Raw genomic sequence first — 19904 nt, 5'->3', positions numbered from 1 at the left:
AAGTGGAAGGGGACCACTGCGTGTTCGTTGCATGCCAGGGCCCAGAGGACCACGCTGCCAGCCACCCAGCGCAGGGCTCGTACGCTGCCCGCAGCCGCACCGACAGCACCAAGGCCACCCCCAGACCCACAGCCAATTCCTGCTGCCCCACCGCAGGACGGCGGCAGGCAGGGCAGCGCCGCGGCTACCACGCGCACCAGCGCTGGGCTCCACCACCCCGACGGTGCCTCCCCGCCCAGGGAGAGCTGCTGCTGAAGGGGGAGGGGGCAAGTGAACAGCAAACACCACGGGTGCGGAACAATTCACATTTATTAGTTCATACAGCTAACACTCGCTAAACATGCGTTCAACACTTATTGGTCACATTTCCACAGGTAGTCAAGTCACAGAGCAGAGCAGCGGGGCAGGGGCACGCCGGGCTGACACGGACTCGTGCCGGTCCTGCCGCACAAGGGGATCGGCTGTGCCGCGGCGCGCCCGAGACGTGCCGGCAGAAACATTCATTTGGTCGTAGCGTGACAGAAAGGCGGCTCCCAAGCGGCGCAGCACAGAGCCCGGCACGCTCTCCTGCCCCAGCCCCGGCTCCGAGCGTGCCAGCGTTCACCGTGTGTCATGCCGAGGCAACATCCTGCTTCCCTGATTTACACAAGGGATCGTGGGAAAAATGAAGTGTTTTACTGGGAGAAACCATCACCTGGAACATCCCCGGCAGGACCTGAAGACCGGAACCAACCTATTTAGGAAACGTCCCGCAGGCCAGCGACGGGCCGACACCAGCACACGGCAGCAAAGCGGGCCCGGCTCCTCCCTGAGCTGCCCAGCACGTGCGCGTGAGGGCTCTGCGAGGTCCCGGGCTGCAAACGCAGCCTCTGCATCGTGTCTGCACCAGGACAGAGCTGGAACCGCGCCTGTGGCATGGTGGGCACCAACAAAAACCAAACCACGTCCCGCCCCGCGGCTGCGGGCAAGGGCCATGCTCCTCGGGGAGGGACGCCGGAGCGCAGCCCTGCTCGGCAGCCTCGCAGACCCACGCCTCACGGCACATCGGTGCTGGGCCAGAGCACGGTGCCCAAGCCCAACGCCTTCCCGGGGGTCCAGGCGGGATGCAAGGTCAAAACCATCACCCACTGGCTGAAAGGCCGCGGCAGCGAGAGGAACCAAGCCACAACCGGCGGGAAGGGAACAACTCCAGCCATCACAGCCCCTGTCCGGGCAACACGCGCTGGCAGAATTTTGTTTTTCACACAATCCCTTTGAGATGATAAACAGGATGTCACACGAGGTAGTTTTGTTATGGAAATTGAGTCAATAATGTTATCAACTATTACAAGACATTTTATAAATTGAAAGAAAACAATGAATCACAAAAGGCTTTGTTAAGGTTGATCGTCATCTGGTTTCAATTTCTGTCTCTTTTTGCCCTTGAGGGCATTTCTTTCACTGAGCCACGTTGCTTCTTTCATGGACTTGTTAGAGGTCGGCTGCACAGGAGTTCTTTTTTAATTTTTTTTTTTCCCCAAGGGAAGATAATGCCTGGATTGGCCTCACTGGCTTTTGGCAGGGCTGGTTTATACTCAGATCTGCAGATCCTGGACAGCGAGAGGGCCAGGAAGGTGGGTCTGAGCCCTGCAAACTTCTGCCGACTCTTGCCCAGTGCTGTGGCTGCACCGGGCTGGACGGGGCCCTAGGGATACGCCCCGCAGCCGCACCCGAACCCGTTTCACACCGCAGCACCTCTCCCAAGCAGCCTGACTGAGCCTGCCACCTCACCGGCGCACGACGAGAAATTTGTACTGGCGGGAAATTCAGATGCTCTAATTCACAACCAACAAACTGGGTGCAGAACACTGCTGCCAGGGACACTGAGAAACGCCGATGTCCCCCTTTTCCACGAGCGCTACATGAAAACACATTCAATATCAAGGCAGCAGGATGAGCGAATGTGGAAATACAGACAAACCTCTCCCGGCCCTAGGAGCTCACCTGCCTTCAGCGAAAGTGTGAAGTTACCAAAAACGATGATATTTTAACACTTCGCTGTTTCCTAGCATGGGTGAGGAGGGCTGGGCGCCGCAGGGCGGAGGGGCTGCAGCCAGCGCAGAGGCAGGGCAGCGCGGGGGCTGGTGGGTCCTACCTGCTGCCCTGACCAGACCCTCCTGCCTCTCTGCTCTCCCAAAGCCCCTCGGCCACCGCCAGGCTCGGCCCCGGTCTCCCCGCGAGCCCCTCGGGGAGCGCGGGCTCCCAGTTTGAGGGTAGGGCGAGCCGCGGCTGCCACCGCCTCGCAGCAGCCCAAACGGCAACGTGCGTCTTCGGGACACTTTTCCCATCAGACTGCAGCTAAGCCTTCAGCAGGCAAACTTCCCACAAGCCAAACTGAAAGATTTCCCCCCAGAATCAACACATGGGAGCTTTATCCAGCTTTCAGAGGGTCCTCCAAACAAGTCATGAAAGAAGCAACGGCTGCAACATCAAAACTCGGGTTTCTCTGGGTCACATTTAAATACTTATCCCTGAGCTTCTGTGTGCTGCAAACAACACACCGTGATCACAGAGAAACGCCACAGCTTGACACTGGCATCCTATGTATCACCCTCCATTTACACATCATCTACAACTTAAAAATTAGCTTCATACTTAAACTAGTTCCCCAAGTTTCCCCCCTTTCTCCTGCCTTTCATGTGGCAGGGATGATTGCCGCTTATTATCCTGAGAAATACAGAAATAACAACATTTCACAGACACCAAGCTTCATAGCTTCAAATCAAAACCAAGAGAGAAGAAAGAATGAACGGTAAATAGCACATTCACAGAAGAATCTTTTTTTTTTGTTTTTAAAAATGCAGTAAAGATAAAAGAAATTCAAGTTTTGGGTTTTTTTTCAAAAGTTGGTTTGAAGGACAAGACTTAAAATCCTAAACCTGAGGTGGCTGCGGTTCTGTGCAGAAGCCTGAAGAGCAGGGACACATCCCACCACGTGTGGCTGAGGGAGGGACAGGCAGCGAGCAGCACCTGACGTGAGCTCCAACCTCTGCATGGCCCCTGCGGGGCAGGGGCACGGCCAGCCAGGCCTCCCCCGCGAGCGAGAGCGGCTCTGCCGAAACGCCAGAGCGGCCAGGAGCCCCGCTCGTTCTGCTGGGACCCTCGCCCACAGCAACGCGACAGCGCTGGGAAAACTGGTGTTACTGGGGCAGCAGCTCACCAGCACGGGCTGCGCCACAGCTGGCAGTCCGACCGACCGCTTTGCACCCTGAAGATGCCATGCTCCCTCTTTGGTCTCCGTGTGATTGGAGACAGTGAAAGCTCAGGATTTAGGAACTAGATAAAAATGCAGAGCTGCACCCTGAGGGCCCCAAGCCAGCACTGGCTCTGCACAGCGCTGCGGCTGGCAGGCGTGAGACCAGAAAGACGAACACCACTGGCATTATTAAGAATTAGAAGGTAGCTAACATGTATGCAGAACAGCCGGAGAGTTAGCTCCTGCTGCATCAATTCTGCCGTGCCCAGAGCCCACCAGTTTCAGGTACCTGGCATCTCCGAGCATCCTGGTCGTCCCTCCAGCCCCCAGCCCTCTCGAGGGGCCGGGCACGCCGAGGACAAGGACCCGCTACTGGCACACACAGCGGGGTCAGGGCTCAGCTCGGGGGACAGACGCTTGGCCCAAAGGCAGGCAGCAGCAGAAAACCCAGTTGCTTCGAAAAAGCTTTTGTTCAGGTCCCGGGGTCTTGCCACTTGAACTGGGACTCAGCCCCGTCCGCCGGCAGCAGCCGTTCCTGCTCTGCTCCCTGTCCTGGGGGATGAGCCTCCAGCTGCGAAACCTCAGCCGAGCCGCTCTGAATGCGCGAGGCTGAGCGCTTCAAATTTATGTCCCAAATCTCTGTTCGGATTAAAAGTAACTCTTCAGCTTTCCATCTGCACAAACGCCATGAAGGAGAGGAGGGGGTCAGTCAGCCAATTCATCTTTCAAATCGGGGATAAAAATTGACTTGTCATGGCAGAAAATTCTACCAAAGACTATTATTGTTGATTGATTTCTCTATGACAGAAGGTCAGATAAGCAAGAGCAGATAGATACCAAAGATAATGAACTTCCCCCTACTAGCATTAAGCACAAATAAAATATGAGTCCCTGTAAACCGAATGTTAGGTGAAGAATGGAACAAAAATTCCAACCTTTCCAGAGTGTCCTTCAAACCAAATTCACAAATACATCTAGCGACTGACCTAACGTCTCTACATCTCTAGCTACGTTCCTACCTTCTCATAATACCTGAGTTCGCAATGCAACACATTCACTTTACCCTGTTTAAAAAATACAAGCCATAGAGGACCTGGTGCAGAAGATATTAAGAATGACTGTCCAGTGAGCCAGATTCCGGTTCAGTACATTAACTTCCTCCTCACTCGTCAATTTAGTAAGGCTTTTCTACGCCCTACAACAAATGGGTTATTCGTTAAGGGATCCTGCTGCCAATCAACCTTCGTAAAATTTGCTTTATACAACAGAAAGTAGAACATTCTTATCCATTCATCGTCATCATAAATGAACTTAGGTTTTTTGTCGTTGTTGGTACAGCATTAGTCTTGGGAGTCTCCTTTGGATAAACACGGAATATCCAATAGATTATTTTTGTTGGGTATTTGGCAATAAGATGACCACTTTTATGTACATTAATTAAACAAACTCTTATTCATCAGATTATAATAATTCAGTAATTGTAGAATAAAATTACTCCTATGCAATTTTAACAATTCCTTGAGTGTATAAAACAGCAAGCCAGAAGATAACCCGTAATAAAAAGATCATATCAAGCTATTTGGAAATTAAACTTAAAAGCTGAGAAATACGTTCTAACTTACAAACAGATACACTAAAATCTTCCCGTTCACGCTTGAGGTATAGGCTGTATGCAGAAGGCTTTCCTGAGAAATACGCTCTTGTCTCATCTTACGGTCAGATAAAAATGAGATTTACGGAGCCACCTTTGGATTGTGAAGCTCTATCAAGCTGAACTGCTGCTGGGCCCAGCAGTTGTTACCCGTAACATCCTATTTAAATAATGACAAATGAGCAGCTAGTGGACTTTTAGAAAAGGGAAACCATCAAGCTGGAAGATGCCCAAGAGGGGCTGCAAAGGCAGCGATGCCGCCACAGGCCCGCGGCCAGCCAGCAGCGCGTCTCCGAGGGGAGGGCTGGCCGCAGCGGTGGGCAGCCGGGACACGGCGCAGACTAACCGAGAGGTGTGCCAAGCCAGCGAGTCACAGCGTCTCTCAGGCTGCAACTGAGGGAGCGCCTGCTGGGTGAGGGGGAAGGAAAGACCACTTTGGTGAATGAGATTTTTCTCCTGTTCACCGTCACATTCATTGCGATCTCACAGCAGCTTCAGCACCTCTGAGCAGTACTCACTTCGTGCCACACAGCTGTCATCAGGCCAAGACAAAAAGGGAGCAACTATCCTGAACTATAGGTTCCCCCTATCCTGAAGGAACAGAAGGTGTGTCCCAAAATATTCCCGAAACAGCATCCGAACACTTATTGATGAACCCTCTTGCTACAGAAACATCAGGGTCCTATCTAAGGAATGGGCGACAGGGCTGCCTAGGAGAGTGACTGAGTTTTTGAAAGTTCATTCTTAATGAAGGAGATGTGAACAAGAGCATCTCGCCCAACCTCCCCACCACCACCATGAGCAGGAAGCCATGAGGTTCCCCACGAGAATATCCAACTCGAGATAAAGGTTCACACTTAGCAATTACTCAAACCGCTAACCAGTTGTCATTAAAGCAGCTCTCTGTGCAGTGGTGTGGTGTGGAGGCTGCGAGGTGGAAAATCCAAGCCTTGCAACACCTAGGACAGAACAGTTTACCAAGTACTGCAATAACACAACATTTTCCTGGTAAGAAGGGATTCCACAAGCAGCAGAACGGTCCCGGCAGGATACAACTATGGATCATGCATTCCCTGAGTCCAGCAGAGAAAGCCATGCCAGAGAACACCGGAGCTCCTTATCCCCATTCCACGGTCACATTTAACCACAGGGGATGGTAACTGTTCCCAGAAACGGGCTGCCTGACACCACCCCGGAGGAATACACTAAAAGGGCAACCCTGCCTCTCCTCTAAGTAGGTTTTTCCTGCTTTTGTGAACCTAAAATGGATGTTAAGGAAGTGATGAGAAATTCCTTGCAGTTCTCTGGCAACAAGAGTACCTTTGCGTAACACCAAGAGCCTGCTACAAACTGCAGCAACGCAGTTTCAGTCGAATGGAAAGGCGGGCAGGCACAGTGAGAGGCCAGCTGGTCAGGCTGGGTTGGGGCAGAGCCCACTCCTGCAGCTCCCAGGAGGGAACAGGGGCAGCGAGCCCCTCGCACCTCGGGAGCGCTACGATCCTGCTGGAGCAGGATTCATGGAAACCGCAGGAGCTACCACCTGCATCTGAAAACTGCCAGGGGAAAAAGAAACCAACTGGCTAGACAGACTCTTCCTTCTTCCCCACTCCCTACCTTCTAAAAATCATTATTATACTTAAAGAAAAACAGCTTGGCACTTGTCTACCAGCCACTTCTCCAAAATCGTCCATCTGGGATACTAACAGCTCTGTCGATGCGGTGAGGCCGATTGCTCTCTACGACAAACGCTTCTGGATACGAATCATGGAAAGAGCAGTGCGTGAACAGCATCTTCTCCTTGAGGTAGTCTTAGTCATCTCGGTCCCCAGCCCCCCAGTACAAAAGAACTAACCCTACCAAACACTGTAACATTAAACATCTTCACATTCTGTAAACCGCTGGAGAATGCATCTGCTGCATTCATACAGAACCATGTGCATTGTGTTGAAGATCATACATTCAACTCTGTCGTGAAATAAATATATAGGAAAAAGAGTAAAAAAACAAAAACAAACAAAGAAGATTCTTGCTACAATGGCAGGGACGCCCACCGCCCCGTCGCCTGCCTGGATAGTGTTTGCCCCTCTCCTGGGGTGAGCCAGCTCCCGGCCTGAGGCACAGCATAAGGCACCGGCTGGGGCGAGCTGGGCTCACTCTTTGCTCACGCTCGTCTTGCAGGAATGTAGAACGGCCTTAAAAAGGAGAGGCAGCTGCTCCAGGGGGACATTCACCATTTTTCCTGGTAAGAAACAAAAAAAAAACAGAATTAGCAGCCACTCCTGAATCAGATTTCAGAGACACCTAAGCCAGCAACGCTGGAGATGGTTTTACCTTGAACCTCTCAGAGAAACAGTTAATCATCCCACTGCTACATTAGACATTTGATATTAATTTGGACACAACAGGATTTATTATTTACTGAATCGAAAGCAAAATAAATGGGCAAAGTCAGATCAAAATGATTTGTCCACAATGGAGCAGTATTTATAGAAACCGGGAAAGACTAAATCCCATCTCTCCCCAAACCCCACTGTTGATCTCAATGAGTAAATGACGAGAGCTGCTCTGTGATCATTATCTAGTTTGTTACAACGGAGCAGGATGAAGCAGGCAGGCAGAGTATCTCCCTCTGCCCTAACATTCAGGAACAAACTGTTTCAGTAACACCAGACCTTGTAGATCTAATTAGCGACACAACTGCATCTGAAAATTCACCTGCGGACTTCAGAGGTCCAGACGAGCCGGAACCTGGGGCTTACACTGCAGAACTGCCCGCCGCTGTACCCATCATCTGCTCCTTAATTAAACGGCATTTCAGGGATCTCTCTATTCCTTATAAGTACTCAAGCCAGGATTACACCCTTTTGAGACAAAATGCCTCCAAACTGGGACTGAAAGGAAGAAAATGAAAGGAGAGCCTGACCAAAGTACTTAAAGGGTGGCAGGTCAGAGCAAGGCCTGTCTTCCCGGGAGCAGGGGACTCGGGAGCAGAACGTAACACCACGTCAGCCAGCGTCACAGGGACAACTTGCAAAGAGCCAGCCTGGCTGGGGGAGCTAGGGGTGACGTGAGATTGGCTTAAAGGTGGGCAAGAAATTTCAACAGAAAAAGGTCCCACACAAGCACCCTCCACCAAAGTCAACACGAATTCAGCTATTTTTCTTCTAAAAGCAAATTTTGTAACTTGCACATGACCCCAGTGAGAGAAGAGCTCAAGAAGTTACCTGCAATATATCGTATCTCTGGCAAACACATCATTAAATCCGGAAAACGGTTTGGCTGGTGTGGGTATTTGTACTCCGTGAAGTCCTGGCAAACATACCAATACCGCTTGTTCAGCTGCTCCAGTTGGGACGTGTTAGTCAGACCCCTGATGTCTGAAAGTGAATATGATTAGAGGAATGAAGGCATGATGGAAACATCCTAGAAGAGCAGCATACTCACATTTATTGCCATTTCTTCAGGAAAGACAGAGTGATTGCTAAAACTCTAAACTGGGTCCCTGCTTCAGAGCCTGCCTTCAACTGCCCGGGTGGACAAATACTAAAACTCCCGTCACCCTCCTGGTGTCCCTGCATCGCGGATGTGCCTTTACACAACTCTAGGTACAGGATTTCCTTCCACAAAAGATGAGGATGAGAACAGCTAATGTCCTAAGCTGCTCATCTGCAGAGCTCAATGGATGCTCTCAGAGATAAGAGCTCCAGCAACATTAAATCCCCGCCTGCCTGGTGTAAAGCAACTGCATGTCAAGGTTTAGTCCTTACAGCGGATTCCGCGTAATACTTCCTCAGACAGAAACACGTTGATTTTAGCTATATCATCTTGGCTGAGGAAAGAACTCAACACTATAATTCAAGGTATCATCATATTTCTCCCCATCTGCTTATGAATTATGTCATATGAGCTTTATAAACTTGTCAACTTCTTATTTTTAGGTTTAGCTTTGCCAATGTCAGGCAACACACACAAAGAAAAAATGGACGTTTCCAAGCTATCAAATTGGCAGGAAGTTCCACTGCCACCGTTCAGTGTGATCAACAACATCAGCACGCTGCTGGGGGGCCCGGGAAGGATCCAGCATGGTGGAGCAAGGAAGCTGCGGACCCTCAGTGCAGGCTCAGTATTGTGAGACCATCTGACGGAAGAGGCATTTATCTACTGCCCAAAAGCTGACTTTTAAAAATAATTCCCAGGTATTTCACATAAAAAATTGCAAACTTCAACTAAAAATAAAAGAAGACAGGAAGTTAATGAAAATACATTTTGGAAAACAATGGAGACAGCTCGAGAAGTGTATTATCCAGTGTCAGGAAACTGCCCAGGGAAGCAAACCGGAACCTCAGCCCGGCACAGATTGAAGCGTCAGCACTATCTCCTGCTGGAAATGAGTGGGGGAGGAGAGAGCCTGCAGCACATTTTTACAGACTGCAACTATCTTTCACCACACAAAAGACTCTGGGGACATTTATTTCCAAAATTACAGTGGAACACCATTTGCCTCTCAACAGGTTTCCTCATTTACAACATGAAGAAAGGCCCCACGATGAACGACGGGGAAAGGGGATCCACAAGCAGTGGAAACAGGGACAAGCGCTACTGAGAAACAAACCCAATCTGTTCCGATCTATTTCAGCCTACTACAATTGTTAGGAAATGACCAGGATCTTCTCCGAGGTTGAAGAATTACTCTGCATGGATTTTGAAAGGTCCAGGGTCTTGCAGCAGCCTGGACTGCCAGCTTTAAGGGGCTGGTTAATCAGCTGGAGGATTCAGTCCCTCCTTCAGCGGAATTCACTGCCTGCACATAAATACTTCAGTCACAATTACGTCTCACTTAAAGAGCTAGCATTAGGTATAGAATCTAAATAGCAGGAAGCCAACTAGGTGACCTAAGTATATACCCTCAAGTTACGTATTTTAAAGAGTCAGAAAAGCTCTTTAAAAAGGGAGGACTGGTTTTACAAATTCATCCTTTAAAGCAGGAAAATGAACATTTTCTAGTCAGAAATCTCTGAAAGGTTGTTATGTAAATAGTCAATGCTTACTTCAGAAAATAAAGTCATGCAAATTAACTGGCTTTAAAGTATCATTTAGTTAATTGCCAAAACAGTTACCTAAAGAAATAATACTTTTAGATGACACCTCTTTGATGAAAAGTTCATTAGCAGCTGGTAAGTCATCACCCACCCAAACCTTACCCAGAAAGGTTTCACCAGCCTCTCTGCGCTGTTCTCATTCTGGTACTGGTACCCTTGGTGCCTATGTAAAGTGACACACCTACTGTTCTTGGTGCCTCTGTTTAAAGGCATTAAAAACTGTCTAGGCAAACGAATTCATTAGCTTCCAGGATTTCTTCATGTGGGTACCCAAGTATCCTGCTCTGCATGGCATATGGTCTGCATGATGGCAAACACATACAGAGGGGATTCAGAGCTCGAGCCTCTCCATGGGTCTCAGACCCCTTCCTCCCAACAGGGAAGCAAAGACTGCTCCAACTGTTTCAGATAATTTCTCTAGGGGGACCGATACCTTCTCTTCATCGACTCACCTTGATTTAGGAAGTTAATGGCTTTCATACACGCGTACTCCTCGTTGCTGACCTTCAACTGGTTAAATTTGCGAAAGAGGTAGATCAGCCGCTCCATCACCTCCATCCCCTCTTCACTGAATCTGGAGGATAGAGATCAGACATCAACGTATACAGGACACAGTCCACACATTAAAGGCAAGAAGCTTATTAAACATAACTTCAGAGGTTTTAACATCTTGCAAGAGAATTAAAACAAATTGTCACCAAAACTGCTTGAAGTCTGCTGGCACCATTAAATTAAAGTAGAAGTAAGAAGGAAAATGACTCGGTTACAAACTCGACTGCTAACAAAAACCATCTCTTGGTGCTTCAGTTCATCACCAGCCTGCTCTGACAGAGGAAAAAGGTTGATGGAGCCAGGAACATGCAAAAACTTCTTGCATGCTTGTAGGCGCACTGCTTTGCCTCCCCACACTTTTATTTCCCCAGATTTTAATGAGGATTGTGCCTTTGTACTTTGCTGGGCTAATAGGAGACTTAACTCAGCAGTTTGGGGAACGGGACTTCATAGAAAAGTGGAGTGATACGTGCTCTTGTAGGATGTGAAGATATCCTGCAACACGCCCGTTGTCCTGCTAGATGCCAGGGTCAGCAGGTACTCCATCTGTCTGCCTGGTGCTGGGCTGCCTTTATCCATGGCAGAAAGCAGCTCACAACCACGTCGTGCAGCACTGCGCCTCACTGCTGACGGGTGGTTTTGCAGGATAAAAGCACCTCTAGCAATTGGAGTGTTCCCTCCCGTTCAGAAGACAAGTCACCCTCAGCAGCGCTTCACACATTCTCGCCCCTCACCACCTCGCACCTCTCTCCAATTTGTGTTTTCCATCATCTGCAGCAGCCCCACGTATCCTGCACTGGCCAGCAACAGGAACACCGACACATCCTTGGGGGCCTCAGGGTGTCCCCAACAGCCGTACAGCTGCACAGCACCCCGTATCCCACCCCAGCAGATCTGGGATTGATGCTGCTTTACAGCACGTTAGAGAAACGCTGGTTCTCTGCAACAAACACACCGCACCTGACACCCAAGTTGTTGGTTTTTTTAAACAAACCCCTCTGTTTTACAAAGCTGGTCAATTAAATTTCATCCACTGCCTATAGATCAGTGCAATCCCCAGGCTCTGGCTCTGCACAGCGCAGCACCCCAGCAGGGCTACTCCAGCGGTACAGGACCGCAGGAACACACACTCCAGACCCTGCTGCACAGACACTGCCGCTCAGAACAAAGTCCGTTTCCAACCACAAAAGCACCTACCATTTCTCATATCCGAGTGCCGCTGCAAACAAGCTTGTTTTAAACACCGAGGAGTTACACTGCCCCACGTACAACCGTGGCACACACCGCATTTATCTGACAGACAGGTGAGGAAGATCACCTCCTGAAAATTCCCAGGAGTGACTCACAGATCCTGTACTTCCACACAACTCTATTTATTGCCTGTTCGTTATGGTTTGTTAATTTTCCTCAGCTGAGAGCCTCTGGGGTGAGACATACTGCAGGAAGGCTAGGATCCTTCTCACAAATACAAATGTGCATGAAACCACAAACACCCAACATCCAAGGGAGTGAAACTGCAGGCTAAGTTCTCAGGCTGAGTCACGCAGCTTAAGGAACACGTGCCGTTTCCTTCTAAACCTTCCCCCTAAACTGGATGTGTAAGATTCAATGCACAAAATAAATGTCTATCAAGATCCAACCAGAAAAGCACTGCTGCTGGTGCGGACTGCCAGGGATTCTCTGCTGGGATCCAGATCCACCATCTATGCCGGCCCTGGAGTATCACTGGCTACAGCCATGCTCATTTCTGAACCTGCGCCGTTTGCTGAAAACAAGCTGCACGTTTCCCCTCAGCACCCACACTTGCCCAAGGGAAGCCACCGACAGAGACGGGTGGGAGAGGGCACACTGATGTACAGGGAATGTAAATCTCCCCAAAATCTCCTGGGAAATTGCCTGATGAAGACACTGCAGGTGCAGAGCGAGGTCCTCCTGCCAAAGGGGGTGTTGGGCTGCTTCTTCAGGAGCAACACCCTGCGCGTGCACCACGAAAAAGCCATGGCGTAAGCCACAGGCAGAGGCGGAGCTGGAGGGCGCGGAGGCTGTGGGTGCCCACAGGCACGCTCCAGGACCATCCCACGCGTGCCAATGGCCAGAACAGCCTCTCGGGAACACACTGCACAGCAATACCCCGGTTTCAAAGAAACCGCATATTGCAAAAATGCTCAGAAGTGGGACAGAAGTGTTTAGGGAAGCTTCAGCTGTGCTCTGGCATTGTACAGCACAAAGAACAAGAGCACAGCCAGAAAGCCATCTTTGAATAGCACAAAAAATAGAACCTTTTCCACTGAATAATACCTTATTTTGGCATGTGTATTTGTTTACTTCAAAGTTATTTGTAAAATGCATGCTGGAGTTTGACCTCAGAGAAGTGAAAACAAGCTATCTGAACTGCAGGTCACTTCTTCAAGAAAGTAATATTGTAAGTGATGAAAGCCTTGTCGGCTAATCTAAAGTTGTACAAGTTTTCTTGCTCTCAAGTTGACATTAAAAATCTTGCAGGTGCAAGACTGCAAAGCTCAAGAAGTTAATGAGCACAAAGACCACTCAGTCGTCTGTTGGGTTTAATTGTTTTTAGAGCATGCACATTTTTACCAGCCACTCATCACTTCATAAATCCAGGAGAGCTCTTCTCTCATTCCTGCAGTTGAACTGTCTTACTTTCCTGTGCATACTTTCCTCCCCCTTTCAAACAAAGCTGTTCTGTTTTTCACAGCCCTATTTCTTCTCGAGGACTGACTCCTCCACACACTTTTCTTTGCAGTTTACACCAGGCAAGTTTCTGGCTGGGAGTTATCGGGATCAGCTGGGGAGGAGGGGGAAGGGAAGCGCTATCAGGAGTGCTGGGGGAGGTCAGGAATCTATTCATTTCATATTCATCTCCAGAAAAACAGCACAGTAAAAGAAAACATTTGATCTAGCAGGCAAACAGGACATTTAGCCAGTTGTTAGAAGTGATTAAAACACAGGGGCTAGGGAGCTCATCCTATGCCTTCATTCATCACCTACCTAAGCACTACCATCACACCATTTTGCTAAATAAGAACAGAAATTAACCCGAGTGCCAGACTATCACAGCTCAGTGAGATTTTTTTCAACTGAGAGATCTAATGAACTTCGGTTTGCCGTCACTGATCAAGGCTACAGCTCTCCAAAGAAACAGGGGCTCTCCGAGAAAACCCATAAGTTGGACACCGCTCCAAAAGAGCCCCTCACAAATCTGAAGGGATCAGCTTTTTTCCTGCATTGGACAGGGAGACAGATCCCCAGGAACTATTCCACTGCCGCCTGCAGACAGTCAGGCTACGGCTGAGCTACCATGAAGACAACTGGGAGAGAGCTGTGCAGCTTGTAAACCCCTCATCTGTGCAACTTCCCTCTAAACGGCTTTTTTGGTGTGCATTTTCCCGTGTTCCTAATGACAATTAATGACACTTGAAAAGCTACATCAGAAGAAGAGACTGCAGAAACATTCTGCTCCCAAGAACACCTATTTTCATCCATGTGCAAATCTTCTCTGAAGGACTTTCAAGGCAACCAGCTCTGAATTGCTGGTTTCTGAAGGGCGAGGATTCCTTCTTTGTCTTGTTTTCTTACCTCTCGCTCGTATTTATCGCAAACCCAAAATGAAACAAACACTTCTCTTTTGAGGCTCTGACCAGAACGGCAGGAACAAAAGGACGGCTGAATGCAGAACAAGTGTTATTGTGGTTTTCTATGACCCTTACTGTTCCTCGCAGGAGCAGCACCAGATGCACGATGAATGGCCGGGCAGAACAGCACCGAGGAGGAACCTGCCCCGGGAAATGAGACACCTGGGTCCAGCTCTCCGCTCCTCCACTCGCCTCCACTGCGGCCTCAGCCAGCCCACCCCTCCGGTTGGCAAAACGGATGCACAAAAGAACCTCAAGGAACCATTAGATACTGCGATGGCCGAGGACCACAGCAGAATTTTAAATCTCACCTATCAGGCACTGAGATTCCCTGGTGACTTTTGCAAAGTCCTCAGCCCTAGCATGGGCAGAGTGCAAATGGGGCAGACGTTTAACGGGAAGGTGGGCAGCAGCTTCCGTAAATCCTACCTACCTTGCCATAATACTGTGAGATTGTGAGTCTGCTACCAAAAGAAGGATCTGTCTGGCACCAAGACTGCAAAACAAAACACCCGAACCAGAAAACAACACACTGACGAACATGATAAATGAAAGGCAGGTTCCTCAGAGCATCAGATAGTACGTACTATGGAAAAAACAAGAGCTAAGTTGCAACATCTTTAAATTTATGTAATCAAAACAATGAAATAGCAATTAATAATGAACACTTTGATAACACGGACAACCAGCTCTGTGAACAACCTTTCCACTGGCCCAAAGGGTTTTTAAATAAAACCCTCCGTTCTGCATGTCAGGGTTACCCAAAGCGTTGGTTGGTTTTACTCTCCCCACCAAAAGGCAGTTTGTAGGGCTGGGCTGGAGGACAACAGCACTGCTACGGGAACTTCAAACAGCACCACTCAGCACCGTGTACCTTCCCCTGAGAAGGAAGTTTTGATTCAACACTGACTAACTACAACGTGCTTTCTAAGCCTGTAACAACCATTTCCTAAAAAACAGAAAAGGACAACACCCACAGGTGAAGTGACCCATTCCAGGAGAGGTGGTTAGTCGGTCACAGGGCCAGAAACACACGCCCGACTGCCATCCTCCCGATGGCTCCTCCATCTCCAGATCTTGCTCCCTTACCCGTGGGCTCAGCCCAATGTCTCACCTGTGCAGCTCATCATCAGAGGGAGAGTACTTGGAGGTGACATCCGCAAGGTCACCAAAGATCTGCTTGCTGTAAACAGTCAGCGAAGAAAGCAGGATCAGCTCCTGCCACGTAGAGCTGAGCAGGCAGGTATAGTCCTTGATGGAGAGTTCGCAGAAGAACGGCAGCTTCTTGATCCAAGCAATCTGCCTGAAAAGCAATTCATCCGCCAGACGACACAACAACGCAAACAGCTCTGCCTGAGTCACTTTATACCTGCAGGCACAGTTAACACGAAGGCATAAAAACAATTAACAACATTGAATGATAACATCCGACGAGGTACTCAAAAAGCAAGGCAAACGCCACAGAAATGTGCGTTCAAGTGCCCTCCATGCCGGTGCCCAGGGTGTGACCTGGCAGTGCGAGCTGCGATGGCCAGCACGCAGCCTGCCCAGATGGGGGCTGCGAGGCGAGACCCCCACCCGAACCCCTGGGGTCACGCACCCGGCCAGCACCCAGCCTGCCAGGCATTGGGCAGCTCCACCTCAGAGACATCAACGACCCAGCTTTTTTCCACCCATGTGTATTCTTCTACTGTGCTTATTACCGGGCCTTTTGTACAGGTAACACAATCTCAGGGCTGTAACCCACCAAACCCCGCTCCCGCGCAGGCTCAGCAGCCCACGCAGCCTGAAACCCCACACAAGGTGTGTGCAAGCCCCGGCAAGGGCACATGCCACCCGCAGGACAGGGTCTGGTTTGCTGCTTGCACTACAGCTGCATCTTCTGCCAGGGGACGTGCCCCCCATGCGGATCGGGCCGTGAACGCACGCACCCAGCACCCCCTCGCCATCAGCAGCCTCTGCAGCACAAGCCCGAGCCACGTGTGCAGGCAGGGAGAGGCAGACACAAACGCCAGCCAGGAACACGCAGCCCTGCGCAGCCTCTCGCACCGCGCCACGCACACTCACCCGTCCTCAATGAGCATCGGCGTGCCGAGCGGCTCCAGGTCCTCCGCTGACACCAACTGATTGATAAGACTGTGTGACTGGGGGTCCAGGCTGCGCGTCTGGGGGGGCATCAGAGCTGAGTGAGCAGAATAGCTAAAAAGGTGCGGGAGGTACTGATAGTGCGTGGATACCGGCGTCCCGATATACTGATCCCTGAGTGCGGCGAACCCATTCAGCTCCACGGACCTACTGGAAAAGGAAAAGCTTTTTAATATACCTCCAAAATTCCACCTGATTCATTAAAACGTTGCATCCTGCTCCATCAGAAATGTTAATAAAAATAGGGAGGGGGAGGGGAAAAAAGAAGAAAGAAAAAAAAAAAAAAAAAAGAGAGAGAGAGAAATGCCTTTTTATTTAAACCCTACACCAGAAATAACTGAGAACACGCAGCCTTACACTTGTGTTGCATTGAGCCTGGCTCAGCGCTAGTTCCACTTAACGGAGATCTGGGAATTGCTGCTGAGCAACCATTCGGAGAGTAAAACAGAAACCAAGCTGCACAAAGCATTTCCCCCCCAGCTTCCTTACAGGGCCATAATTTAGGATTGTAAATTAAGTATTTACACGAGCAGTGAGCAGAAATATCTCCTAGCTTAAGATGCAACTGAAAGTAGATGGAATGCAAGGCTGAGCTCCTCGCCGTGTTTACAGTCAAAGGCTGCATCAGGAGGCTAGCCCTAACAGTAGCGAGCATTAACATCATGAATTAGTAAACTAAATGGAGTAATTTATTTTGAAAAACCTAAGCACAGTGCAGAAAATGAGCTTATGCAGAACGAGCAGTGAAAGGTAATCAAGTTCTCATGATCTGCAGGAAAAATTAACAATACAAATTAAGATATACATAGATATATATTTGAAATGCAATTTTAACTCAACATTGCCTTCTTTTTCATTTGCTCATGAGCATTTATCTCCCACTTCAATTCTTTTCAGTTCAGCCTCTGTCTTTCTTAAAACACAATGAGAGATGTAAGAAGCTGCAGTATGCTTGGTTTACACGAAGATGCACTCGCGGTGTATTCTCTCTACACTGGCCCAAAGCATCACTCAAGGAAAGACAGTCAGGATCACCGTAATACGAAATTATTCCAGGGTCATTCCCACCTTGAAGATGGAGTAGAAACGGGTGAAGGCTGGTTGCTCTCAGAAACTCCATTTCCAGGGGAACTATGGTCACTGTCTCCGTTGTTGCTCCATGACATGTTTGCCTCTCCCTCAAATTCTTGCCCAGACATAATTCTCTCAATCTCTTCCTCCGATATCTGCCAAATACAAGACCATTATGGTTATGTCAGCTGAGAACAGAAATAAGGCAGAGCTCGCTAGGTGAACACCTTCACCGTACGGCCACATCCTGCACCAGGAGAAACACGTCACCATTCCTGCAGATGTCACACCTTTCTTCTACCTTTAACAACATACACGAAAAATTCCGTTTACAGCTAATCATGGGGAGCTCCAGTGCCTGCAGTACAATTCAGGTGATGATACCACAGTAGACAGAAATGGACACATGAAAAGATTATGTCAAATACACACAGCAACGAGCCGTAAATCAGCCACTGCCACACCGTGAAAAACCTGGGAGTAATTGAGGCCAGTTCCTCGGGAACACCATTCAGCACTCGGCAGAGGTAAAGGCAAACAGAAGGTGAGGTAGGCTCCAGATTAATAAAGCAATTGAGAGAGGCAAGGTGACATATAAAATTAGTCTGGAAAACGTTTACAGGGAATCATTGTTCACTATTTTTCCCCAGATAAGAACCAGGCAGCACCTAAAGAAGTAACCAGGCATCTAATACTTAAAACAAGTATTAGAGACTAATAGATATGAAGCTAAAATGGACTACAAAAAATTAAAAATAGAGCTCACTGAAGTATAAAGCTTCAAGAAAGAGTTTGGTATGCTCCTGGAGAAATGTTGCATCAGTAGAAGGGAAAATGCAACATGAAAGTTCTGGGCTTTTTTTGTGCATGTCCCTTAGCCAGGCTGTCACAAAATACAGAAAGACCTGGAGTTAACGTGCCGCAAGAAAGCGCAGTGAACTCCAAACATCATTTTCAAGAGTCAAACATTGCTTAGACAGTTTATTCCAGTCTTGTAAAACTGTCAGGAACACGCAGTAGGCTTACCCAGGTGCAGAAGCCGAAGAGTGCAATAGCTGAACAGTGTCACCTCAGGGATGGAGCCCACGGCATAACCCAGGGTCCAGCACTGACCCCCCACGCACCCTCGGATAAGGAAGGGCTCCCTCTGGCTAGCAAAGGCTGCTGGTGTGCTACAGCCACATTGCTCAGAGAGGCACTAAAAACTGCCACCGGCCAGAAATAAGATATTTGTTCTTCCTTGATAGACCCACTTTAAGAATCAGCAACGAAAGCTGTTATAAATGTGATGTTTGCAACAGCAGAAAATGTTCTATCATTACCAAGAGTTTTTTTATTATTTGAGCTAGGCGCTGTCTGATGCTGACCACAGGCGCGGCCACACTGCCTAACTCTTGCCTTCTCAGTTCGCTAAGGAGGACCTCACTGAGCGAGCAGTGCATTTGGTTGCTTGGCTTCTCACAGTTTGGTTTTGGACTGGGGTGAGTAGTCTCTCCATAGGCACAGTCACAGAAAACGCTTTCAGTGTTATTTCTGTTTTATTAAAATAAATAGTAAACTTCGAAGAGACCGCCTTTCCAGAAGCGAGCTGGAAATGGCCATCATTTCTCACGCGTGCAGTACAAGCTGTTGTGTTGAATTACCTCGTGCTTTACAAGACATCTCCAGACAAGCTGCACCATCAATCAACGAGACATTTACTGGGTGCCCCGCTTGCAACAACTTAAGGAATTGCAGCAGGCAGTCCGTGAGATTTACTGGAGCTGTGGAGGGACAGACGTCCTTGTGCGGCTCACAAAGGACAGAGCGCCGCGATGGCCAGACTGCCCGTGAATTCATCCAGGCAGTCCGGGACTGCGCTGCGTCCCCTCCGGGGACAAGCAAGAACCGAGCTTTACTTACAAATCTGCTGTTCATGACAGCTATTTCTAACGCTTGTGGAGAGTCAAAGCCCTGCAACGCCAGCAGAAGGCACGGACAGGGTTGAGAAAGGCTCACTCAAACGAACCCTGGCCCCATCCCATGCCGAGCCGCTGCCACGGTCCGAGCCCACCACCCACGAGATATGTGCCAAGGCCAAGAGAGCAAGAGCTGAAGGGAACCACGGAGAAAAGGCTGGGCATGCTCACCTGGACAGGTCCAATGCTTTTGTTTCTGCCTCCGGGCATGCCATCCTCTCTGATTGCTGAAAGAAAACAAATAAGCCTTGGTGAGGAACGCTATTGTTCTGTATTCCAGAAATACATAAGGTACCTGCTATTTTGAAAGAAATCTTTGTATCTTAAAAGATTATTTTTGCTCATGAAAGCAGTTTACACAGAAATCTCCAGCACTTTCCAGGGCACCGGAGGGCTCGAGCAGTACACACCGTGACCCTCCCCTCACAGGGCACACACACACGGAGGGGGCTACAGGCATTACTCAGGGACTTTAGTTTCTTTGTGTGATCCTTGAGTGACAGGCAATAAGAGGAACAGCAATCCTTTATGACAGTTAAT

At 49.1% G+C, this 19904-nt stretch overlaps 1 protein-coding gene across 4 annotated transcripts in view; it reads right to left on the bottom strand.

Moving 5' to 3' along the window:
* Positions 1–291: 291 nt before the first annotated feature.
* The window catches only part of NR6A1 (nuclear receptor subfamily 6 group A member 1), a 92926-nt gene continuing 73313 nt past the window's right edge, over positions 292–19904 (bottom strand). For 3 of the 4 annotated variants that reach the window (XM_086763903.1, XM_086763905.1, XM_086763906.1), the window contains 7 exons: positions 19536–19591; positions 17404–17561; positions 16258–16485; positions 15305–15559; positions 10438–10559; positions 8111–8263; positions 292–7125 (listed from right to left, as the gene is read on the bottom strand). In XM_086763903.1, coding sequence (XP_086620029.1) covers positions 7037–7125; positions 8111–8263; positions 10438–10559; positions 15305–15559; positions 16258–16485; positions 17404–17561; positions 19536–19591 — 1061 coding nt within the window. In that variant the 3' untranslated portion in view covers positions 292–7036. The remainder of the gene's footprint in view (positions 7126–8110; positions 8264–10437; positions 10560–15304; positions 15560–16257; positions 16486–17403; positions 17562–19535; positions 19592–19904) is intronic. The other variant, XM_086763904.1, reaches the window with a different exon arrangement.

The sequence above is a fragment of the Chlamydotis macqueenii genome, chromosome 20, assembly GCF_036417535.1.
Source record: "Chlamydotis macqueenii isolate bChlMac1 chromosome 20, bChlMac1.mat, whole genome shotgun sequence".
Taxonomy (NCBI): Eukaryota; Metazoa; Chordata; class Aves; order Otidiformes; family Otididae; genus Chlamydotis; species Chlamydotis macqueenii.
Note: the sequence above shows the minus strand (reverse complement) of the source record. Positions and strands in the feature narration are given on the sequence as shown.